The 27,767-nt window shown below is 36.5% G+C and overlaps 1 protein-coding gene across 4 annotated transcripts in view; it reads right to left on the reverse strand.

The window, feature by feature from the left end:
• The window catches only part of LOC123306299 (neuropilin and tolloid-like protein 2), a 414,806-nt gene that overhangs the window by 133,329 nt on the left and 253,710 nt on the right, over nucleotides 1–27,767 (reverse strand). For all 4 annotated transcript variants that reach the window (XM_044888227.1, XM_044888225.1, XM_044888226.1 and 1 more), the window contains 2 exons: nucleotides 18,136–18,201; nucleotides 2,307–2,525 (listed from right to left, as the gene is read on the reverse strand). In XM_044888227.1, the coding sequence (XP_044744162.1) occupies nucleotides 2,307–2,525; nucleotides 18,136–18,201 (285 nt within the window). The remainder of the gene's footprint in view (nucleotides 1–2,306; nucleotides 2,526–18,135; nucleotides 18,202–27,767) is intronic.

A 27,767-nucleotide genomic window follows, 5' to 3' on the forward strand; every position in this document is an offset into this window, starting at 1 on the left:
CCGAACCCGAATACAGCTAATGGCTGTATTGTTTTCGTCTGGGTTTCGATCTGGAGGGGATTGAATCGGATCTCGTGTCATACTGGGTAGTGCTCGAGTACTACTCGATAATACCAAAGAGTATCAACTCTTTGATAATACCCAGTAGCGTCTGCAGTATGCAATAAGAGTCCATCAATTCCAAACGTTCTTCCATCAGAGAAAAAACTTTCATGCTGCTCTGACGAGGTCAAATGAGACCGAAACCATAGTCAGCACCTGCTTTTCTTCGATGGAACATTCTCCATTTAGTAGCCCTGACAAATTGGCTAGCTCAATTCAGGTCGTAACAATAGTTGATATTGATATCAGCGGGTGGTATGCATCTGAATTAATTCTTAATCTGAGGGAATGTTCAACTTGTCGACATAATTTCAAAAAGCAGGAAGACGAAGGGATATTAATTCAGAGAATCGTGGTGAGATTCGTGTTTCGTCAATTCAAATGCAAGTGGTTGCTAATATATTCCAGTATAATCTGGCTTGTTTGTCTAATTTCCTATTCTAATTGCTTCCTTGGGAAATCGTGAAAGATCCTAGAGAACTTCGATCCGGAATTTCCTGTGGGGGTTTATGATTCTCGACATTAAGTGGCAATTTGCAAGGACAACAGAGGGAAATGTTTCTTTCGTTAAGGATGCGATCTTATTATTGTTGTAGAAGTCTGAACGGAGTAGAACAATAATGGAAAGAAAGTCAACAGTGACGGAGATGAATTAAAAGGTGCTCTTTCTGTGTATATTATTCAAGAGGATTACGCTACTGGTTGCTGGTTTAGGAATTTATTTAAGCTCCTATTTTTGTCTTGGATTCATGATTGTTACTTTGTGCAATACCTGGTGGATGTGGTTGTTTCAGTAGTATTTGTCTGGTTAGTTTAAGAACGCTTTGTTATCAAACACTTGTTGAACTTAAAACAGATTATATCATTTTCACAAAATGAGTTTTTAAACCACGACACGTGCTTTGCTATCACAATAGCATCTTCAGTTGGGTTAAGGTAAATCTTCACCCTTGACTGATGAAATTCGTTAAGATATACAATTCTCATTCATCTCATTCGTTATGAGATGAATAGGATATTAAATATCAACACGAGAAAAAAATTATTGTCACTATCAAGAAAAAAAAAATCAATCCTTGGCAACCTGGATGTTACCATGCAATATTATTTGGCAAATTGAATAAATGAAATGAAAAAGATAATGTTTATTGACCCAAAAAAACAAGAGAATACTATTCAAATTTATGTGATACGGTCCTGCAAATGGAAGGATATGTGACTGCAGTTTTCTGGAACCTTATAAAAGGTATCACTTCAAATTTCGGATAAATCGGTGATTCCGTTCAGGAGATACGGTGGTTTTAATTCCCATTCCAATTTGAAGAACATCTGGTGAATCAGAATCTAGAACTCCTAGATACTATACATGTAGTCTCATTTGAAAGTGTCCACCCTCAGTAACTCAACAACGAATCAAAATTTTTGAAAACACTCAGACAGATCTATTTTTGATGACAGGGGTCATGATCTGGGAAACAAAGCTCGTTTCTATTTTTCTTTCAATAGAAATTATACGATCAATTTAAACATCTCTGTTTCACTTAGTTTTATCGGTACCATAATTCCATAAAAAACACCCTGTAACTTTGTGAATATTCACTTAATAAGAACACAAACTATAGGTTCATACAAATTTGAATCAAACAAGCAAACAAGCTTTGTATCCCATATCATGTCCCCCTGTCATCAAAAAGCAACCTGTTTGAGTGTTTTCACAATTTCTGATTGAGGGTGGACACTTTTAAATGAGACACCCCGTATATGGGAGTCTTTCATGATCCTCTATGTATTTTCTGTCTCACATCAAAATGTTTCCTATCTTATCCGGGGCACCCTGTATATCACGTCAATGAAATCCATCTTCTCTATTTGTAATAATTATTTCCAATGAACTTTATAGCATATGTTTATAGCAGTTTTTGTATTTAATTTTCACTTCATTTGTACAACATTATCGATCTTGAAAATTGTCGAATAATAGGTTTGTTCGTAGAGCAACGGTTGTTAACTGTACAGAGCAAGCGCAATTCAATTTTAGGGTAGCGAAAATCCATTTGCGCTTGCTCTGTACAGTTCACAACCGATGTGTGCCACTCTACGAACAAGCCTGATATTTAGATTCCTTGAGTAGAAGAGGAAAATTCTCTGTTTAAAACCTACCCTTCAAAGAAATGACTCACAAGAATGAAGCAATATTCACTCACCTGTTAATACTATAGTGCAGTCCGAATTATTGGGATAGGTAACCGCAGGATACCCAGGACTGTGGAAAACTTTTTTTTCCATATCAATGTTCACCATCGGGTAGCAGGAGTTTCTTGCATTTCCTCCTTCTAGGCTGCTGATGAAATTCTCGTCCGTCAAAGGTTTGTCGGATGGTATGATGATTTCTCTTCTGGACACTTTGTGGTATTTTTTGTCATCTGTAAAAAATTGAAATATGATAAGTTATGAGAACAATTCTCTTGTCTTGTTTTGTTCATAAACCCCATTATCTTCTGTGTGAACAGGACAATCGTGTTCCTGAATATCATTTTAGATTCCATAACTATTATCGAACAATTTCCCCAGAACAACAAAATTTTTCCATTAAAGAATGAAGTTTTTTATGATGCTATTAACTTTGCAGATTCGAGGTTAAACGAACTCGTTTCTTCCTCAAATAGCACGTCAAGCCCCGAGCCACGGAGCTTGACAAAGGACTTAGAGCTAAACAGAAGGAGATGATATCTATCTGATGAAGTTTCGTCAGGTCACGATGATATCGAAGAGATTAAGGCCCAGTTTCACAACATATGGTTAACCCAAAGTTATGTAGTGACCAGTGGTTAAATCAAAAATTCTGTTTCACAAAGTGTGGTTTATCGTTTGACCTAAAGTAAACTTGTGGTTGACTTAACCCCGAAAATTTCATGAGTTAACTATGAGTTGCCTGGACATAGAAGTTTCGTGGCGTATGCTTTCTGCATAGATAACATATTTTGAGTTCTGTCAGAGACATTTCAGCATTTCTTCGAGATTTCTGGTTAGGAAGCGTTTTACATGTATTGGGTGTTTATTAGTTATTATTTACGATTATCGTGAACGATTATGATGTGAATACTCATAGTAGTGATGAGGAAACAGTGAGGCCCAGAAGATTTGGAGCTAGGAGGAATTATTTTGAGTAATATGTCGACCTGGATTTCTTCTGTAGATTCAGAAACACAGTGGAAAGGAAGGCAGTTGGAAGCGAAGAATCTCAGCTCCTTCAATGAGAATTTTAGAAGTATAGATGCACAATGATGATGATTAAGTCCACAGTTTTTTTGCATAACATATCTTGTGATGAAAATGAAGGACAACCTCCTTCATGAGGAGAAGAAGAAGAAGAAGCAATGAATTCATATCAAAATGTTGCTGTGCCCCCTATAGGGGATCAAGAATCATTGTCAAATAATAGAACTAGAAGAACTAGACTGAATCTCATGAATAGTTATTATGCAAATATGTTGAATTAGAGTGGTGAAATTTGAATTTTTGAAATAGATCAAAGCGAGGATCAAAGCATCTCAATTCAAACTCAAATAATCAATAAAAATAGGCTTTTGAAGAACACCTAGATAGATATAAATTATGGAACTTTAAGTTATAAATGCAAAACTCAATTTTGTTTGAATTTTTCAATAAAGTAATAATTTCTATTGGTCCAGCACAGTTGCACTGTTTTTTCTTATTTCGCACAAGAAAAAACGAACGCTTCAGCTTCACTTATATCAAAATCCAAACGAAAAATAACCTTTAGGCAATTATGAAACTCAAATCGGCACAGAACATCAAACATTCGTACGGTACTCATACGTTTTATTCGTTTTCTGTCATACTCATAACAATTTCTATATTCTTGAGTTCTTGTTTCACAGAAATACGAAATGTCAGTAATAAATAACCCAAAAGTAGATCTATCGTACACGAAAAACATTACCAACCCTCAGAAAAAAATTTTAACCGATGGTCAAAAAACCATCACTCATTTTTTTGTTGTGAAACGAGCATCTTTTTAAACCTTGGGTTAACTCGAAGGTAGTGGTTACTAAACCACCACTGGTTACCAATGATTGTGAAACTGGGCCTAAATATCATAAGTTTTGAAGACGAAAGTTCGGGGTATCATAAACTAGAATATTTTTACTTCAAAATTGAAAAATTCATTCTTCAGGATAGCGGGAGAATAATGTATCGAAGTTGAGGTGTGTTCAGTGGATTTTGTGTCTTTTTCATTGAGCAAAATTAAGAGGAAAATTCTTTTATGGAAACATTTTATTTTAGGCCTGAAATTTTCCCTAAAAAATGTGAAAACCATCCACTAGGGTATCCAACAACAAGAAAAGATTTCCGATATGTCATTTGAAAAAAAATTGAGTAATTGACATTATTTGAAGGTGATTCTTGAAAAATAACATTGTCTTTCGGGCAAAAACTGAAAAACTTTTCAAGAAGTTAATAGGTAAAACAGAAATGATATAACGTGCGTGCCAAAAAATTTGTCGTCAAGTAGGCTATGTTTTTTTTGGTCGAAAACTTTTTTTTTCTTGAACATAAGTACCTGTTTCGTCAAACATCGCAAAACAGTACTTTGAAAAGATTGATAGTAATCTAAAGCAACATTGGGATACTTCTATGAAGTCGCTGGAACATTTAAAAATATTTAAACGCCTCTTCCATTTTCTCCCCAATTCTGAAGTAGGATTCAATGGTAAACGCTTTTTGCACGTCTATAAAAACCATCTCTGATAGTTTTAATACAAACCAAAACGTGAACTTGACAGATCACCTGGAAAATAGTACAGCACAATAGTTGGGGTGCCCAAGTGGAAATTCGGGATTAACTCAAGCCTGTCAGATTGATATAAAGGGAGATACCTTGAACACTATAGAGTACCTCTACGAAAAATTATATCTGTATATAAGGGGAATTGTCCAGAACAGCCTGTCAGGAAAGAGAAGAAAACAATCATTGTACATACTCGAGCGTGTCAAATTAAGATAAATTTGGTTAATTACATGTTGAAAAGTAATATATTCTCTTAATCTGACAATTCAAGCGTGACGAAAATGAATGGGAGGGCGCCAAACTTGCAAAAAAAGTCACGTGTACATTCTCGAGCGCGGTGGAATTTCTTCTTATTTTGAAGCTAATGACTCGAGATTAACGGAAAAAATATAATCTGACAGTTTCAGCAAACCGAAACAATAAAAATTGTCCATAAAAGACACAAAAATTGTTTTTTTTTCGAATTATCTGCTCTCCTGGGCTTCAAATTGTTTTCGCATTCATTATAAAAGTTGGGCATAACATTTTCTACAAATTTTGTCCGAAGCAATTTTTTCTACATTTGAATGTTTTTGAGATATACCCCGATGAATGTACATTAGACTGGGTTTATACATTGACCTTGGCCCTTCGCATGTGTGGCTAAGCTCCTCGCCCTTATCGCCCTCTAACTCGAACGGTTGAGAGAATGTAGAATTGCTTCTGACAAACCTTGTATAGAATTTTAGTATCTACAACATTCATTATAAATACAGAAACGATTAAAAGAAGATATGTATCTTCCAAAAATTTGACACGTTCGAATTTTTTTTTAACCATCTTCAACTCTTCCGTACGGCCAGTCAGACCACTCAAACTGTCAGATCAACATGAATTCATTATCAGAGACACGTAGGGCATAATATGCAATATCTTAAGCTGAAACGCTCGAGTATGTACACCTGACGATTCTTTTTAACATCTTTGAGAACCTTCAAACCACCCCTAAAAGTGCATACATCATATTTTTCTTTCTACATTCTAATCTTCAAGATCCACTAGTTGGACTAAATCCCGATTTAGCATCGACCTAAATTGGTTACCATTTGAAAAAGCAGGGTACCGTCAAATGGGATGACGATGAAGTTTTATTACACGATACTTGATGATGGTTGAAGGATCCATAGACAACATGGATAAAACTTCGAAACGTGACATCCTATATTTACCAAACCATAGACAACATGGTATATTTTCCGGAACTAATTTTGCAAGGAAGAGTTTTCCACATGATTAGGAGTAAATTTTCCTTTCTTCGATTAGGGAATGTAATGATTTCATCGTGGAAATAAGTGAACAGGAGATATTGTTGAAAAATTGCTTCCAGGCGCCATTTTTCCCATTTTGGCGTACCGAGCCGCAAAGATACGAGGATGGCAAAGCTAAAACACATCGAAATCTCAATAACTCATTTCCAGGTAAAACTACCGAAGGAATGTAATACATATCTATACAGTAGGAAGCGGAAATGCAATTCGCACGATTCAATAGCTACTGGCTAAGCGGAAACATTCCGCAAAGTCCTCTTCTTATTCTTCTAGTTGAAGAAGTGTTAACGTCTGAAGCTGAAAGGTGGACGTCTGCGAGAATTGTCCGGGTGAAACAGTGTGATCCGGTTAATTATGGATGACGGCTGCCCAGTGCGTCTAGACTTCAGGCTACACGCTGTCGGGATGAGAGATTTCGTCGGTGTTGTGCTTTCCTTTCATTCACCGGAAGCCGAGAGAGGATGTGGCGAAACGTTGAATGGAGTAGTTTTATGTCCAGGATGTGAACTAGATTGTACGTTTGCTCTGCAGAGGAATACTTCACAATAGTAGTATTAACGACGACTCTTAGAGGATCCATTATTATACAAGAAAAAAAATATCCGTAATGCATCGATTTGAAGATCATCATTTAGGGTTTGTTTTCGTCAATATTGAATATTCGCAATATACGAGGATATATTGAAAAATTCTTAGTCTACTATAGAACCAAACAAAATTTCAATGTCAAAATATTTTATTACTCAACATATTCTTCTCTTCATTGGATACATTTATTACAGCGAACCTGCAACGTCTCTAGACCTTTCAAAAAAAAATTTTCTTCTTGCTCCGCAAACTAGACCTCCGCAGCTTTTATAGCCTCCTCGTTGGAAGAAAATTTATGACCTTTTAAACTTTTTCTGGTTGAGGAAAGAGATGATAGTCGGATGGAGCAAAATCTGGTGAATAAGGGGGTGTTATAGTAATTCAAACCCTAAATCACGAATTTTTTGCATGGCAACATGAGATTTGTGCACAGGGGCGTTGTCCAGCAAAAACAAAACACCTTTGGATAGCTTTCCGCGTCTTTTCTCTCTAATTTTTTCCAGTAGAGTGATCAGTAATGTCGAATAGTAATCTCCGGTTATTGTTTTACCTTTATCCAAAAAATAAATCATGATCATGGCAATCCCAAAAAGTGAAGCAATAACTTTTCCAGCAGATTTTTGGACACGAAACTTCTTAGGTCTTGGAGAACCAGAGTGTCGCCATTCCATCGATTGTTGCTTTGTTTCTGGATCGTTGAAATGTACCCAAGTTCATCCATAATGACGGTTTAAGAAGTCTACATCGTTTTCAAATCGAGCATAGATCGAACGCGACGCTTCTACCCTTGCTCGATTTTGGTCAATATTCAAACATTTGGGGATCCATTTTGCAGCAATTTTTCTCATCTCCAAATTGACGTGAACTATATGATGAACGCGTTCGTATGAAATATTCAGTGCTTCAGATATCCGTCTTAGCCCAATTCGATGGTCTGATAAAATCATGTCATGAACTGCATCGATATTTTCGGGGACTGACACAGAAACTGACCTTCCCCATCGGTCATCATTTTAATGGAAAATTTACCTTTTAACCCCTATAAATACAGGTACTTGATGATGGTTCGATACTTCAATTTTCCGAATTCCGGTGGACATCTTCTTTCTTTTAATTTATTGCGCAACACTGGTTTACTTTTTGATCACAAACTTCACACTGACACTTCTAATGAGTTATTGTTCGTTGCTATGGTAACGCAACATTTTTATTATGCATGGAACTGGTCTAGTCTAACTAGATATCAATACATCCTCGTAAAAGAATATGAATTTGAATTTACATCGGTCAGGTTCTGCAGGCTCCGAGACCTGAGCATTTGAAATCACCAGTATATAAATTTATCTATCTGAATCTCATTGACATTGATTTTGCACTGTTGAATTATTCATCATTCAGCCTTAGATTCCTCTCAGTGAAGAGATCATGAATCTTCGATTAATCGTATTTTGAGTCTGATTAACGCCTAGTTGTAGGAAAGTACATTAAAATTTAATGCTCCATAAAAATCTTAATCCTTCATACTTCTCTTGAAATGAAAGTTTAAAATATTAATGGGGCATTAAATCTCAATAAACGTTCCTGCAGCAGGTCCATATACAAGATGATTCATTGGCAAATGGGCGGAAGCTGAGGGAAGATGGAGAACAGAGAAATGAGTCAGAATAACCTATATTTGAAAGGTCTATCTCTCTGTATAATCAGGATATCGATTTTTTCAATTTCTTCAATTTTTTCAATTATCGTGTGATGAAGTCGCTTTTTTTGCAGAAATGGACCCCCATTTTAGAAGGGTTTTTCTCTTTTCGATTAGTAGTCGGAATATTTTCAATTTACAGGATCGTCCGAAATCGTAAACATTCCGTACCGTTTTTATTCCGTTTTCAGTTTGAAAAACGATATCGCACCGTACAAAACATCCTGAATTGGGGGATAACCGATGTCTTGTTCTTCAGTACCGATAAGCAGAAATCAAGACGTTTTCATCGAAGCGAATCCAGAGTCCAAAGGTAAGACAACAGTCCATACTATTATCTTGAAACCTCAGCTTCCACTCTTACCCATCCTGTGCCACACTTTGAGATACCCCGTTGGTGTGAAAACCCGGTGGGTGCAGAACGCACTTTGGAGTGGCTGCCTTTCCTTTATTTTTCCTATCTTGCCTGTGTCCACCCCCACTGTTAGTACGAGTCTCTCGGTGGGAACAGAAAGCACCTAGGAGTGAACCGTCTTAGGTCTGTGCCGTCTCGTTCAAACTCTAATCTTGCTGAGTTCGGGCACCTTTGTCCGTTAAGTGTAAAGTTAAGTAATTAAATATTTCGATGATATTTCGTGCGTTCATTATCCGCAAAAACTATAAAGGAAAAATGAAATTGTTTTATAAAATTTTGGTTACTGTGTTGTCTGAAAATTCAATTTTGACCAGGTTTATTGATTAATTAAAATTACATAAGGAGGTACGAGAAATACCTTGTTTCCCTAAGTTGTTCTCTCCTTTTCTTGAATATCATATCAAATATAAGGAATTATTTCACAGTTTGTCCTAAGCCGGACCTGAACACAAATCATTTACTATGTCAGTATAAACTAGTTGTTGCGGAGAATAAACGAATAAACGTACCACAATTATCATAGAAATATATAAGATGTTTAGAAAGTTACGGAGGAAGAAATTGGAATAATCAATAAAATACTCTGTATCATAATTATGATGAAAATAGATAGACACTTTGTTTTTTCTGAATCACATCAGTATCCTCTAAATACACTTAGCTTCCGTCGAGGCTTCCGCCCATTCCAAGATATAAAATACATAGGAATAGAAGAAATTGCAGAGATATTTGGTTTTTTGATATCAAATAAAATTTGGGAAAGATTTTCTTCATAGCACGTTTTTGAATTGCCAGTCTGACAATCATTTGAAAACAGATTTCAGAAACTCACATGAATCTTTCAATAAGTTCAAGTGCTCAAAAGCTTCTGCTTATTTCATTGAATATCTAAAACATTCTTTTACATTTCAATCAAGAATCAAAAACCTGAGAAATATCGTATATTTCTGCTTTAAAAAATTTTCTATAATATATTTTTTTATTATAATATTCTTATTTCTCATATACCTTAATTTTTTTGAGACAAATTGTAGTTGTATTGATGTGGCTGATCTTCTTCTTGAAGTGCCTATCCTCTATGGATTAAACATCTACATTGGTCCAAATAACTTTATTCACTGCCGCTCTGAATAGAGCTGTCGATGTCATTCCAGTCCATGTTCTTAAGTTTCGCAGCCAGGATATTCGTCTTCGCCCTTCTGATCTTCGATCTTCATACCATATTTAGTGCATGCAGTCCCCACACGGTCTATAAGTCTCTGGAGCCCTTCAGCAGTGTCTGCTATAAGGACGATGTCGTCAGCGTATCTGAGGTTATTTATTATTTCACCGTTTATTACAACTCCATCTTCTATGCTGTCTAATGCTTCTTTAAACAGATGTTCTGAGTAGACGTTAAATAGAAGTGGTGACATTATACAACCTTGGCGTACTCCTCTCCTTATGCTAAACTCCTCTGATGTTTCGTTTTCGACTTGAACAATGGCTTTTTGTTGTAAATATAGCTTTGATATTATATTTGCGTCTCTGTCATCGATTCCGGATTCACGTAGGATTGATATGAGTAGGTATATCATGTTTGACTCTATCAAAGGCCTTTTCAAAGTCTATGAAGCACATACAGACGTCTGTGTTAACGTCCCGTGCTCGTTGAATCAGGACCTGTATTGAGAATAAGGCCTCTCGGGTACCCAGTCCCTTCCTGAAGCCAAACTGTGTGTCGCTTATTCTCTCATCGAGTCTTCTATATACGCGTGCCTGTAGATATAATATTAAGGAAAGCTTTTAGGATGTGATTCATCAAGCTTATTATTCTGTGGTCAGAACATTTATTTGCGTTCGCCTTTTTGGGTATTGGGATGAATGTCGACAGCAGCCAGTCATTTGGCAATTGACCGCTTGTGTATACTTTGTTAAAGAGGTTGGTAAGCAGTTTTATCTGTTCTGGATCCAGCAGTTTGAGGACTTCCCCATGAATCTGGTCTGGTCCAGGAGCTCTGTTGTTCCTTAGTCGGTTGATAGCTGATTCCACTTCCTCTTGTGTACTGGTAGGTCCTTCGTCACCGACCACCGGGAATCCATTACCGATATTCTCGTCTCCGAAAAGCTCCTCCATGTATTCTTTCCGTCTTGCAAGTTTTTTGTCCGTCTCGGTTATGATGTTGTCATTCGAGTCTAAGATTATTCCTGGACTCCGTCTTTGATATCCTCCCGTTGCTTCCTTTATTTTCTTATGAAGATTAAAGTTGTCGTATTTCTTTTGCAAGATCTCGATTTCAACACATTTTTCCTGTAGCCACCGTTCTTTAGCTTCTTTAATTGCTCTTATGACTTTCTTGTGTAGCTCCTTGTATTTTACATTGTCCCTGCTTCTGTGTTGTCTTCTTTCTTCCATAAGTTCTAAGATAGAGTCTGTCATCCATTGTTGTCTCTTTACCAATCTATCTGGTCTTAGTTCTTTCTCTGTAACAGAGATTGTAGATACTTTTATTTTATTCCATAGGTCTTCTATTTCTATTTCATGGTTGTTGTTCTCAGATATATTTTTGAATTCTTTGTTTAACCTCTCCTTTGTTTGTCGTAATACGTTGTCTTGTTTGAGTTTCTGCATGCAAGCAGTCTTTGGAGTTTTCTTTCTAACTACCTTCTTTAGTCTTAATTTCGTGCGAGCTAGTAACAGGTTGTGATCTGATGGTATGTCCGCTCCAGGATACGTTTTACAAGAGATAACCGCATTGCGATATCTTGTGGCTTATACTTGATGGAAATCCATAATTACAACAGATTAAATTATCTCCATGAAAAAATAAGTTTTTTAAAGAGTTAACTATCAAACTATTACAATAGAATCTTCAAAGTGAATGAAGGTTACCTCATTCTTGTGAAGATCATATAATCTGTTTCAAGTTCACGAATGATATGGCTATGTGGTTTTTTAATTGTATATATATTTTATCTCAAAATTTTCGAAAGTTTTTGAAAAAAAGTGATTAGGGTCTAGTGCTCGCAAAAACTAATTACTTTCACAAAGTGCTCAGTAATCTTTTGTGAAAAATCGGTGCTTAGTGCTCGAGACTCGGGTGCACATTTTGTCAATGCTTAGTGCTCGTGGCACTTTTTTTCAGTGCTCGTCACAGCCCTGATTCAATTATCCTTCTGAAACATACCAAGCACCCCCGCAGAACGGCTCAATTTAACAAACACAGCGACGAACACGGTGAATTCCACCTTTTCATCAATATTAATATCCCCACATTCCAACCCCCGGGGCTTATCATCCCCATTAACATATCCATTCATCGGGAATCCATTTAAACTTCCGGCACGTACCGAGGCCGAAAGAATTCACCGTCAGAACTGGCGGTTAAACACCATCAAAGATGACATTCAAACAGACGAGCGCCTCGTCCCGCCGGCAATTTATACCAATTTGAGCGACTCAATCCGCTCCGCTTAAATTTTCACACTAATGAATAATCTGCAATTAATTTCCTTCAGCATTTTCCGCGAGTCATCGCACTCACTTCCATTGAGGATGAATTACGGCGCTAATGCTACCGTTGCTAACTTCATTGTGCGAATCGGAACGGCGAAAAAACATCCGCGTGAATAAGTCATTCAGACTGGCGGATACGCTGGTTTGTCCCAGGGAAATGCGGGAGCGGGACGGCTGAAAATGAAACGCAGCATCCCCGGATGGCGAAGTGGCTGGAATATGAACGATGAGTGAGGGGAAGTATCTCTGTTCGAGGCTCCCCTAATTAAAGCGTATCTTTCAAAACTCGGCTGTCAGCTTGTCCCTTCGATATTTCGTTGGAAAAATGAGCGTTAAAGTCTCGGGAAATGCGATGACTTTTAGAGCTGTCTGCGGTGTCTGCTTCAAACCCGAAGTGTTATCAAGTTCTTACTTGTTTTTTAAACTTTTTGATAAGAGGGTTGTCGAGGTATTATAACAATTGATATGGTCCGAAGGCCGAAGGTTTATGGAGAAAAGCTGTGGGTGGCGTTATTTCACAGAAAAATGAGATTGCAATAGGGCATTTCGGATTCACGCCACTTGAGGGCCACAAAAACCATGTATAAAATTTATACATTTATGATCACCAAACATTAAGTTGTACGGAATGACTTAACTTGTAGGTTAAGTCGATAATAGTAAGTTTTCTATTATACGGCAATTTCATATCACCATCGAAGTATTCTAACTGACAAAGAAACTGCAACACCCAGAAGCAGCTGTTTGAATTTTAAATTTTTTTGGTAAAACATAGATAGTATAGCAATCAGTGAATGATGAAAATTTGAAGAAAAAAAAAACGGAGGGTTTACAAATTTTTTTAATAAATTTGTTAATAATGTGTTCGTCCAGCGCGGTTATCTATGCACTCCCTAACACGTCTTGGCATTGATGCAAGAAGATGGTCTATTTTTTCTTGAAGGATACTATCCCAAGCTACTTGTACTTCATGTCTCAGAGCCGACAAAGTCCAAAGGGGCTGGGGTAAATTTCCAAGCCTTCTATCCATGATGTTCCAGACATGCTCTATGGGCAAAAGATCGGGGGATCTGGGCGGCCATAGCAAAAGATTCACATGGGTCGCTTCAAAAAAGTTTAAACTAACTCTGGCAACATGAGGTCGAGCATTATCTTGCTGAAATATTGGATTCTCAAGCCGGTTAAGGTAAGGGAGAACATATGGCTTCACTATTTCTTGAAGGTAACGCAGCGCTGTCATGTTAGGTACCTCAAATAAAGAGGTGACCTACTTCCATGTGCAATAGCAGCCCATACCATAACGCCTACTGTCCGGTGTACATGACGCTCAACATCAAAATGAGGGTGAACCTCAAATCTTTCTTCTCGACGTCGTCTTACCCTTCTTCAGCCATCATGTGTACCCAAGGAGAATCGAGATTCATCAGAAAAGATGACCTGATGCCATTCTACATTCCAATGTTGTCATTCTCTGCACCACTGTAATCGTTGCCGTCGATGCTCAACCGTAAGAGGTAACACAAGATGGGGTCGATAAATAATGCTGCAGTCCAAAAGACCCTATACGGCGATAAACCGTTCGAACAGGATGGCCTTGTAACAACAACTAATCATCGACATTGGATCTCCTGGAACAGCTGGTTTGTTGTAAAATTTAAAAAATTTGCAAAAAACGACTACAATATAAGTAACCAATAATGTTTATTTCAAAAACCTCACACGATTTTTTTTTCCAAATTTTAATCATTTACTCCTTGCTATACTATCTTAAATTTAAAATTTAAACAGCTCCTTCTGGGTGTTGCAGTTTCTTAATCAGTATATAAATAAAATGTTCCCTGATGGACATTTTCTCAGAAAATTGATGACGATTTTTGAAAATTCGAAATCACATAATCATTCAACTAACCAACAGTTTTGTGCCTCTCAGCGTTCCTGTCAAAGTCAGCTGATCCGAAATGGCCTTTATTGTCAATAACTGTCAGTTCTCTTTTAGTGATTCAAATGTAGATTGCAGTGACATGGTTATGATAATTCGAACAGAATAGTTAAAAGAGTCATTGTCATTTCTGAAGGAAATTTTGAGATTTTCGTTAAATAAATTTTTTTTTCGTCGACCTGAACAAAAAATGACATTTTATGTAATAATTTCCGAACGAAAAGTCGACTATTTTTGAAGGCGATTACTTTTCGTCCTGATTTACTTTTCGTCCGAGTGTTCATCACATAGCAATATACTAGATCCCTGGTGATTTAATAAATTTTCTGAATACAGAATTTGATGAAAACATAAGTGCCTGTGACAATAAGTGTCATTTGTCAAATTAATTCTTAACGAAATCGGCTAGATTTTACCAGTGAATTAGGTACGTGGTCTGAATGTTAGTGTTTAGTATAATCAAGAATGGATAGTGATAGCGATATGGATAACAGTTACACTTCACCAGAGCTCAGGGAATTGGCAATTACGGATACCTAGATGAGGTCATAAAACTGGTAACTTCTTACTTTTATAAAGGTAGGTATGTGAGGTCGACGAAAAAATGTAATATGCAAAAAACTGTCTAAATTGTCTAGCCTGCTTGCTATCCTTGGCTGCGCCTCGGCTATCAATTCTCAGGCTCGATTGCTTTTCTACCAATCCATTTCTCTTGGAAATTATCAAGATCAGTGAGCCAAAATGCCTTATAATTCGAGTGTTTGCGAAAAATAGGTGATATTCGCCACTAATATAACTATAACTAATAATTCAATATACTTATAACTGACAGATGACAGATCTCCTTCAAGAATTAATAACGAAAATTTTTAGTATACCTACAGGGTTAGCTTATTGATCGATCAAAATTTGAGGGAAATCTGACCCTAGAAAAAAAAGGAAAACTAATGTGTTAAACTTCCACGATGTCTTATGAACTCAAAAACATATTCTTATAAGAATAAGATGGTCGATTTCCTCTTAAGTTATCTCTACCCAGACAAATTGTATTACTATTACGTCATGATTCGTTATGGTTATTCACGTTATTCACACAATTGTGTTTTATAGTTATTCAAGCTTAATTTCAATCTAACCTGAAGCTGCGATTCACTACGCTTACTTTTTCTAATCCATCAACCCCCCAAAGCTTTATATTTGAGTCAGAGTATATTTATCGAAATTCCACAGATATTTCCTAGTTCATATTCGATTGAGGCTCTCAGTTCCCCTTCAATAGGCGCTATATATTGTTTATTATTTTTTATGGCACCACAGCTTGGAGTGAAGTTATCATCCTGCAATCCAATGTTATCGGATAACAATAAAGCTGGATGGCAGACAAAAGTGGAAGAATATCAACTGCCATAATCATAAAAGCATGAAGGGGGAAGAAAGGAAGAAAGTTCGAAGTGTAATCCGAACTTAGCAGACAAACATCCCTGTTTCCGCTGTCCATTGCACTGCCTTCCAACACCGGAACTCATGACTCTAGGCCAGGACATTTTGTGCGTCTCTATTTACTTAGCCGAATGAAGTTTGCGGCACTTGTCTTGTCATCGTTTCAGTTCGATGTGTATGCGATGATATGGAACAAACACCATTGCGGATATGTTTATCGAGTTGACGTCCAAAATGCGAAGACTCTCTCGATATTAATGTTCTGGTATCGATCTGGATTTACAGGTCAGCTGATTCTTGAGTCCTAACTTCACCAACACTGACGTATTAAATCAAATATGCATTTAATATGGAAACCATGGTGTCATTCACATTTATACAAATTTCATAACAATTTTCACGTTTTTTTTTTGAAATTTTTGTGAGGTCTTCTAATATTGACGCTGTATACTTCCAATACTCAAATGAAATTCAATGTTTACCGAAGAAAAAAAAAGTTCACTTTGACTCTAACCAATATGTCTCTTCCCACTCATCTAAATAGTCCATTTCACCCAAAAATCGCTTAGTTAATACCTTTAAGATGGCGAAGCAATCATCCCTGAGTAAAATTACCAGCCCGGGTCTGTGCACAAGTTCAGACGAGTAACGCCGAAACGCTGAGTTTCTTATCATTGAAATTTTTATGATTTTTTTCACTTTCGTGCAACTTGACATATCATGCTGTGGGTGAAAAAAAAAGTGGTCTTTTATTTATGGGAATTACATATCAAATGTCAAAAAGCATTTTTTAGAGAGTTCGTTCGAACTCTCTAAAAAATAATCTTGGTGTATTGTGAAATGGAGGTGAACGGCAACAAACTAGTGGTGACAACTGAACAATTTCTGGATATAATATGGACCTATTGAATTGGTGATTGTTTGGACTCGGTTTGAATTTTTGTCGACTAAGCAACAAAGTAATGAGAAAAATGAGCTGAGACCTTTAACTGATGCAAAAGTTGATTTGTTCCACGAAAACGATGTGTCAAAAACTTGAAAAATACGTTATATTTCATTTTCGCTATCCCTTATGAGTAAATTTATTAAATAAAGGAATATTAACGTCTGCTATAATACTAACCTGGAGTTTTGAGTTATCAAGGGTTCTTATAAATCATTGTTGAGAAGGAACATCCCAAATCAGTTCAGTGAGGTATCTCAGGGAATAGATTTATGTTCAAAACTAGGTTTTTTTCATAAATTTTAGGTAACAAAATTGAATAAGAAAAATTAAGGGCAACAGAAATTGTACCACATTGCATTATGCCAACTAGTTTGTTTTTAAGTAAAAAAAAAACAGGTCTTTTTATGAATCAGAGCTTATTTGTTCCAATTGGGCTGGATTCAATACAAGAGATATCGACGAACAATTTAATGTCCATAGCACTTCAATTCGAATAATTCGCATTTTCACTGAAAAATCCCAGTTTACCGATAATAACTACTAACGTAACGTTTAAATCTACCACCCTTCAGTTTCAGTAATCCACAAATCAACTGAAATAATTTTCATGGGTTCAAAAAAACAGATGAGAAATGAAATAGTCCAGTGAATTTATACATCACAGCATGCGTCATATCCGGTACTGATTTTTTTCAGACTTGTTCATGATGTTCGTCTAATGAATAATAAAGTTAGTGACCTCGAGCACCGAACGCAACTTTTTCAAAAACCGAAAAAACTCAAGTCTAAGTGAAACATAGTAGAGAGGGACTTTTAAGGCTAAGTGGTTAAACGCGCGTGAATCTCGGAAAATATTGGGCTCACAGAGACAATTCTGGTATCATATAGTAGCAAATTTAGTCTTCTTCGAAAACGTCCTAGGAGAGTTTTTTCAAAAACTAGTCCTTCAGGGTAATAATCGCCAAAATGTTGAAGCGAAACACTTGTTGTGGTAAAAAATCTTAGTGAAAATCAAGTGAAACAATCTTTAGTTCTTATGAATTCTCATCAAGTTAAGGTCCAGTTCAATTCGATATTTGAAACACTAATGAAAACAAAATCGAGGCAGGCCTTTTGGAATAGGAAGGAGCGCACTGTTCAGCTAACGCGTATACTTTTCACAGCGATATCCAATAATTCGCGAAACATGCCCGAACTATCTGACATCTGATGGAACGAGCAGTGAAATCCGACAGATTCTCATATACGTACCATGCTGATTTAATTAAGCTCAATGTGTATCTGGAGTGAGCCAAGTGGTATTCCGTTCCATTTAACAAGCAGTTGAATGACTCCATTCGATTAAACTCTAACTAAGACAAACTAATTCAATTAACCATTGAAATAGACTCACCTGAAGCCGAATAAACCTTTGTTCCTTGACATATTGAATGTACGGTCAGGAGTAGGAGCACCAGCGCTGGAACAAAATGAGAACCATTATATTACTAAATGATGGCCATGATTCAGAAAGAAAAGATTGTCTAACTGGAGGAAATCGTATCGAGGTACATATTTTCTTTTTGTAATCTTGTTTCATATTCTGCTCCGAATATTTAATTTCATTGAAGTACCCTATTGAACACTCTAATATGTATTACGCTGGAAGTACTTTTTACAGTTGTTGTTAATCTATTGAAATGGAAAGTTTATTTTATGATTTTTCAATTTAAAACATGACTAGAAACCGTATACTCTTTTAATATTAATATTTCTATTTTTTTTATGATTCCGGTACGTTATACGATTTGCTTTTTCTGGATTACATCGACACTATTTAACGTGGGCTCAAAAAATTCGTCACTTGTTATTTTTTCCAACATCACCGCTCTCCAAGAAGAAGAACAAAATCCCTTGGTCCCTGAGAATGAAGGTCTCATCACAGAGTCCAAGCAAGATTAACACGAAGTTCGGGCTTGTATCCTCAGGGCTTTCTGCTATACACATATCTGTGCTCTTTGACTACACTTTCGGCTCAGACATCGATGAGTCACCACGGTTCTAAGTACTCAGAGTAGCTAATCTACGTTCAGTTTGCTCGGCCAAGCAACGTCGTCTCTCCAGGTGGAGAAACAAGTGCCATTCTTTTCGGTTACATCCCCAAACTAATATCGGTTGGGTGATTCTTCTTGTTTACTGGCTTTATTACTGCGATCTTGAGAAAATCTGGAAATACTCCCCATTGAAAACTGTTATTTGAGATTAAACGTAGCGGAAAAACTTTCGACCTCCCATTCGGACCCTCGTATTCTGCCACTTGTACTCATCCTAGCTGGGAAACGTAATCAATCAATAGATCGCTTTTTTGTTTTTGTTAAATTTCATTCGGTGCTGTGCAAAATAGCTCCATACTTGTCCGAAGAATTTAATTGGGCAGAATTAGCCCTGTGCATTCCGAGGCTTAATGACCTGAAATATTCGGGTATAGCCCTCTCAAAGAGCCTATGAAACATGCTCGATCGAATAGAAACGCGAAATCCCGGATGAAATAATTTAGAAATCACGGCGGAATGTTTTCGAGTGATCATTTCATTTTCGTCCGAGCCCCCGTGTTTTATTTTCACCAATTCAAACTTTCGAGTATTGCAGGGGGTAGTTGAGAACTGCGAGTTCGCCACTCGGTCAGTTGAACGAACGTGGAGAGTGACTCCGCTGGCTAGAGGGCTTCGAGTGGCCGTATTTGGGTTAGTCGAGATGAGGGTCAATTTTGGGTGGAATTTAATTTGTGTTGGCATCCGATACTTTTATTCCTGTGAAAATTCAACTGATACTTTCACTTCGGTCGGATGCACTCCCATATCTCATCGATGAAATTTGTTCTTTCATCCTGTATGGTCTGACAAGGGTAGTTTTTCATTAGTTTCATTCCTGATCATGGCGACGAGTGATGAATTTTACCCCATTCGTCAAAAAAGTATGGAAATAAAATGAATTTGTACAATAATCCTAATTGTTATGGTCTGGTCCTTTTAATAGATGAAAACTGGGCTAGTTTTGAACCACATATCGACGTTAAGTGAACTCATATATGGGTTCATTTATCGTCGATGTGAGGTCCATAACTAGCCCAGTTCATATCCATTAAAAGGTTCAGTTAATCACCATCATCTGTGGAGGCAATGTCCACCAAATATTTCAATGTCTTAACAGAATGTCTAATTCCCATTCATTCATTCGTTCATTCATTGCTGTACCCCGTTAAATCAAAAAAAAGATTTAAAAACAATTTATCGGTGCGATCAAACCTATAATTTCTTAGGGCAACTTGTGACTCTGTGCCCTCCTGTGACTGAAGAGACCCAACCGTGACTCGCAGATCCTTCCACACTCAGGGCATGGATAGTCACCAACCAGATCTGGCCGCCGCTGAATTCTTCTCGAGTCTCCATTATAACTGTGGACCAAAGACCTCCACTGTGATCTGTCTAACGATAGTTGTTCACAGTTATGAATGGCATTACCTAATTGATTTCAGGAATTGATGCAATATATCCTTAAACCGCTTATACTGGCCTCCTGGTTTACGAGCTCCCTTTATGAATTCGCCATACTGAGCTATTTCGGGGAGTCTTGTGTCTTGCATCCTCAGAATGTGGCCGCTCCATCTGAGTCGAGCCCTCGTTACTTGAGTCTCAATCACAATTGTTTTACAACTCGCGCGCTGCAAGATTTTCGCATTTGAAACTTTGTGGAAACATCTGATATGCATTATTTGTCTCAGATGACGTTGTTGCATTTGTTCAAGCTGTTTAATAAGTCGCCTGTAGGGCGTCCAGATTTCGCTACCGTGAAGAAACGTTTGGAGGACCACCGCTTTGTAAACAGATTTCTTGGTTTTCAGATTGGGGTCGTGATTTTGAAACACTCTGTCCTTCAGCTTCCAGAATGCCCGTGATGCTGAATTGATACGGTTATGTATTTTTGTCTCCAGGTTAGCCCTTGTATCTATGAAGCTTCCCATATGTTTGAACTATTCGACCTGTTCCAGAGTTTCAGCCTCCAGACTGATATCTGTTTGAAGGTTTTGACAGTAATGTCAAACACAGATCTACAAAGCTAGTCAGGTAGGTACTTATTTATGATCATTCTGTATGAAGGTTTAGTACTCAATGATATGATGCAAATTAAATGATATTCCCACGTGTTGGATAAAGACAACGATACACACTGCATACTACAGAGCATTCGCGAGAATTCGAAATATCTTCGAACTCGAGTATTTTCTGTTCGTTCAACAAACATGAATGATTCCTATAAAAAACAGTAGATATAAATATAAAATACACTGAAGTGGATAAGCTTCGATTTTGATGTGATATTCGGCAAGGAATGTATAACTCTATCAATTTTGGCTAACCAAATATTTATACAGGGTTGAGATAAAGTTTGGTACCAAATTAATTTATTATTATTTAAAACGGAACGCACGGTAATTTTGAAATATTGTCAGGAGGTGAATGGCAAGCACTTCGAACATTTAAAATGATTTTTTTTTCAATTATTTTCAATAAATTTTTTCTGCTAGTAAAAGCCCTGTATTTCTTTTTTCTATAGATTTTCATAAAAAATACGTCATGAAAAGCAGAAAGAGTTATCTAATACAAAGTATTTCGTTTTATTTCTCACTATTGATACAAATAACAACGATTTATTTATTTGAATGGATTTTTTCTCAAATGTACAAAAAGACTGAATTTCTTCTTTTTACAGATAATTTTTACATGGAACCCGATATGGACAGATCCGAAACGAGGTGCACTTTCAGAATCTGCAGAAATATACAGGGTGTCCCATTTAAATAAAAAAAAGTTTTGTCATTTCCGGTTGAACCGGAAGTATCTCATTAATGAAAATATGCTCATCAGATGCATTGTGGTCCATTACACTCAGCTGCCAAATTTCAAAAATATCGCCCGTTTTGTTTTAAAGATATTAATTTGGTGCCAAACTTTATCCCAACCCTGTATACTCGTACTTAAGAATAGATATTTATATCCTAATACATCCATTATTGGTTAACAATAATGGATACAGGGGATGTCCACTGGATGTATATTTCTAGTCCATATCCATGTGTACCAATTATAGACCTTTTATGGATGTCCTGTGTTTACTGGGTACTTGATATTTCACAGTTTGTGAATGAACGAGTAGATGCTAAGAATCTTTTTCGATTCTTGCAATGCATTGGACTCTGTTAGCCACCACGATGTCGGTTTTTCGATAAAATGGATTTCTCTGGAGATATGAAGTGTTTCATGCTCCAGATGGTCATGATAGAGGCGATAAAGCACTTCAAAGTTAGTTCTCATAAACTCATTTGTTTTTGCATTCCGTTTAAACATATTCAAAAAGAAAAAATATTTTGCTTTCTGATTTTTTTCTAACCACACATATGAATTGACAACACGATCTGTTGTCTTCTGCCTGAATACTCACTGCTTCAAAAATGAATGAAAGTAGTTCATTTTGTGGCAAAAACGAAAGAGACAAAATCTTTCTAGTTTTGACAAAGAATGAGATTCTGCGAGAAGAATGCATATTCCTAATTAAAAAATCTACTTGACCTTGAAATGACTTTGAAATTAAACTCCAAGGTCATATTGAATGTCTGCTTCCGATATCACACGTATTAACCCCGGTGTTACAAAGCTTGATCCGGGAATCAACGCTTGACTGATCAATTTGTTCTCAATCGATAATTCACTCATGAGCATTCAGAATATTATTCTCCCATCAGACTATTATCCATATACATTCATTCAATGATTCTCAATTGCGACTTCTTCAATATATTCAGAAATGAATACGTTTGCACCAAATGCTCTTAGCGTTAAGTCGTTAAGTGTCCCTTAAAATGAACCCTTAACTTAAATTACGTTGCACTAACTGTAAAGTGACATTTATGGCTAAAGCTAGCCTTAAATTTAAGCGCTCCTGTAATGACCACTTAGGTATTTAAGGGCGGGATTCTAACCAAAAATAATTTGTTGAACTCATAAACTGGCTGCAGAACTGCTGTGGTTTTTCTAATAACGTCAAGTACCTTTTATTTGACAATCCATTTAATTATCAATAATAATGCTAATTCAGCAACAAAAAGTTGTCACTCTTTGATAATAATATAATAGTTTACTTGACACTGACTGACGGGACAATAAAGTTAGGTTAATTAAATGACAACGATCATCGGCAACTGGCCAACCGATGAAAAGGCTTTATTAGACTAGAATGAAGTTGCACCAAAATAAAAAACTGAAATATCACTAGATATTATGAAAACTTAAGGGTCCCTTACTTAAGATTCTGTTAAGCGTCCATTAACTTTAAACTACGCTTAGTTAAGTACTCATTTTAAGGGGGATTGGTGCAAACGGGGGGGGGATTTCTTTTTGGAAATCGAATTACTGTCAATTCGTTGATCGCACAATCAAAGTTTCGTGTAACCCACTCTAAGAAAAATTAATTGATGAATTTTTTGATCCAGACTCTTCTCAAATAGATATATCAGTGGATCTTTCAAAACATGTCACCTGTATAATATCTCAATCAATCGCTGTCTACTCATAGCTTATAATCTTTCCATTTTCCGACGCTAAGGTCCAGTTCATCATGACCTTCACCTCAGCTAACCCATGATCTGCTGAACACGACCAGAGATGGCGAGGAGTAAAATCTCCCGACCAGAAATCCATTTCGGGAAAAAAAACGAAGATATGACTTCCATGCAGAGAATTGGCTGGAAGTGAATTCTTGGTGTAATGGACCGAAATATGCCAAGTCCGCACAGCGCGAGTGCTGGAAAAATTATCACGTATTCCTTTCTAGGCGGACTGATACTCCCTTATTCGCAAGCGGTGATTTATTCCCTACTCATAAATATAGTTAAACTGCTGGAAGGATATGAGGTCTGAAGTACGGAGCCGACATCTGCAATATCATTTTTCATGTATTTCTCGGGATGTGTAACGCGTAGATTGAAAGAATTTCTTGAGGGTCTGGCTGGATCTGGAATTTTTCGGACCTAGTCGGTCCTAGTTGGTTCAAGGATACAAACGATAAATCCATAGTTCAGAAATATCGATATTTTATGTATACTCCATTCAAATTTATTTTAGCAGTCGGTTGGCCATGAAATAATTTTCTCAAGTTTTTGTAACTAGAACGAAGTAAGGTTGGCACTTATGAAATGTCGCTAATGTCATAACCCCGTTGCCACAACTAATATCAATTTTTATTACGAAAATGCCGAAAGTGATTGAAAAAAGAGACAGGGTTTCAGGAAGTTCTATTTAGAATTCATGTACGCTCATTCAAATAGTTATACCCTGATATTCTAAAATCCACAATACGTCAGACGGTAGCGAACATATTCAATGTAAGGGAATTTATATAATGTTTCAGCTGAATATTGCCACAATCATAAAGATTGTGAATGAAGAGGATGACAAAGAATTTCTTTCTATTGGAAGACCCAAAAAAGTGGTGGCATTTGAGAATTTTATGTTTGAGTGAATTAATGCGAAAAGTTTACTACAGGATTTTTGATGAAGGTCATCGTAGAATAAGTTCCCGAAAATAGATTTTTCTATTTTTGACTTGTCCTATACATTGTAAATGTCTTAAAGTACCAATAAATACCTAATTATTATTATTTTATCAATGTATTAAGATGAACAACCACAAATATGCGCCAGTTCTCCTGTTAATTGTTTATCTATTCATGTGAAATTTTTGTTCAAAGGTGAAGTTCATCTTGACTTGAAACTTCCTTTAATTCCTTTTACTTATATTGATGCAAGATGATTTTTGTTGAAGAATCTAACATTCTTGTAATTATCTGTTAATTCCTTCGGGAGATACCCATTTCCAACCACTGCATCATATGCATTTCATCTTCGGGTTAATATTTTTGAAATCTACAACTGATGTAACGTATTCAAACTATAGCCAAAGAAGATAACGAACATTAACTCTCCTCAAGCTAGTGCATATTATGATATTATACTGATCTCTTGTATTTTCCATGCAAATAACTGGATTCGGTATGCCTTCAATCAGTTTGTATAAACTTCAATTATGTTCGTTACATATTTTCCGAAGAGATTCGAGATTGTGATAAAGATACGTAATAACAGAAACTTTTACGTAGAACGGGCAACATAGCGTTGATTTAAAACCCAAAAATGTTTTGACAAGCTTCATAACCCCACATTTCCGTACTGTACAGAGTGAAATGTGTCAAATTTCCATGGCCAACCGAGTGCTAAAATAAAAGTGAATGGAGTATATATCAATGTTTCAGTTTCATCGATGTTTTACAGAATATGATTTAGACCATATCCTGCCTCGGAGCAATATAGGAGGAGCCTTAGACTCGAGCTTAGACTCGTATAGATATTTCAACAGTAAATTCTTGAGATGAGAATTGAGAATACAGGCCACTGAGAATAAACTCCTTGGAATGGCGATGGATGTATCCTGGTTTGTTAGGAACAAACAAACCTACAAGGACTTGGAATGGGAACCAGCTACAGAATTTATGAAGAGAAAGGCGGAAAGGATATTCGACAAAGCTAAACAATATCCAAATGAGGAAATACGAAGAATATTCGACTACGATCCAACAGAAGAAGCTAGAAGTTCAAGAACCTACCAATGAAGACCGAGAGATCAGTTAAGGATTTAAATGTAACCAAAGAAGAGCTTAACCTATAAAAGATATAGGCAGCATACAACTATCAACACGACTATGATCGTGGGAGAGTCCAGAAACCATAAGAGTCAACTGGTTAATAGGTAAAATGCCCGGAACCTATGAAGAAGCAGTTTAGGATTTTTAGTGGGTCTCGAGCTCAGGAGAGTGAGAATCCCCACACTTGTTCCCCTTCAGGAGAGGGTGTGTTCGTCTGTCTTACAGATTTTCCCCATGCTACAAAAAAAAATTGAAATGGAAAGAAATATTTTTTCCTCTACCATTGTTTCCGAATCGCTCGCTGTTGAAAAACCATAAAAAAAAAATATTTTCAGTTCTATCTCACAAACGGTTTCATCGAATGAAAGGAATTTCGGATTCAGAATATAGTTTTTCATTTATTTGATTAATCTTTTTCGAATACAAGATATCACCCTCTTCTTCCAGTTTTCTCATTATTACCATTAGGTATATATAATGACCATTATACAAGGTGTATTTGAAGGAGAGGCTTTTTTTTCAACAAAAGGTAGAACTGGTCAAAATTAAGCGTTTCATCAAAAAATACCTATACAAAACATTCAAAATGACAAAGTTGAAAAAAAAAATAGAAAATTATTACTGAAATAGATCCTAATACGACCCCAGACCGTTAGCTGAATTATCTCAAAGCAGTGGGAAAAAACTTATCTTCTGAATCGATCATGTGGTTTCGTTTAGGATATTGGCTCGTTCGATATTTACGTGATAATGAAAATGGAAACTTAGTATTGCCGAATTGCTCTCATTATTTTTCAGTAACTTACACGATATTATGAGAAAGCCTATTTCGATACAAATTGACAGAAGAGACTTAGGACACAACTGTAAAAAATACAATAATACTTCGAAAACTCACCAATAAAATTCGTCTAAATTATTTACGAATTTTTTCGCAATGGGCATCACAATCTTCTTGTTCGAACATTCCAACAATCGTCGTAAAAATGGGATGAAATGGGGAAACATCATAGCACTTTTTCAACATAACTAACATAAGCACTTATTATTATTATTTTTACCCTAAATTGCACGATACAACAATTATGATTCTCTCATAACAAAAGTGACGCATCGTTCGGTCAACTGCAGTATCTTGCGGAAAGCTATTACTTTCCACACTATATATAACTATTATACAGTAACTTTTACAGTGTCAGAACGACATCAGTGTCAGTTTTAGAGAGTTTCTATTTCGCGCAACTTTGGATGTTCTATTCTATGCCTCCTCAGCCACCCACTACTTATGGTGTGATAAATAATTGGATTGGAAATTTCATATTGTTGACTACGAAGGTGATTGGTTTTCAGCGTGAATATATCATCAAGGATACTACCAATAAAAAACCATGTAATATTCGAAAGTCATAACAATAGTCATTAGAATTGCTGAACACAAGCTACCGGTGACTTAAAAACAACTTACTTGCTCAAAAAGATACAGAGATAGAACATTAATGAAAAATTCACAATCCAACAAATACCATTTCAAGTGCAGGGAGACTGAGAGAAATCACGGTATGCATGCAAGTGACAATATCGAAACTGAAAGTGTGGGAAAGTGGATAAAAACGCATGGGAGTAGAAAAATACCTCATTTCGGTAAGCCGGCTAGACACTGATCGGTAGCAAATCCTCTGTGCATCTCATTCATGTTCAGGAAGGCGAAGGAAGGAGGAAAATCTTAGGAATACATCGGAAATGAATCCGACGAATATTTCAGTTAGACGGATATGTATTGGTCTATTTTGGGATCCCAGACTATCGTGTAATATTTCACGAGATTTTCATGTAACTGGCATCTCCCCAAAATATGAAACGTGGATAACTCGCCCTTGTATGTTGCGGTTGTACTAGTATTTGGCTAGGCTAGGGCTTTCTGATAATTAGGCCGAAAATAATCCGGTTTGATACATTGTGGATATCCGAATTGAATATTGAAATGGATATGGCGACGGGCCACATTTGGAATGTACTCCGATAGTTTTCTTACGTCAGTAAGAACGACGATACAAACGACATATTACTTCTGTCTAACAAGCTTGTTTATTGGCAAAGAGTAACAAATGCAGAAAAATGAATGCCAACTGTGGTTTAACATAGGTATTCTGTTATGTGAAATTTATAGTATCTTCTCAATTGAAACTTCATAACGTACTTACTACAACGTTATGGTTTCCACAGGAGTCACACAAACAATAAATATAACGATGAGTTTCATTTTCTTAGCATTGACGAGCAAATGAAAGGGG

The sequence above is a fragment of the Coccinella septempunctata genome, chromosome 2, assembly GCF_907165205.1.
Source record: "Coccinella septempunctata chromosome 2, icCocSept1.1, whole genome shotgun sequence".
NCBI lineage: Eukaryota > Metazoa > Arthropoda > Insecta > Coleoptera > Coccinellidae > Coccinella > Coccinella septempunctata.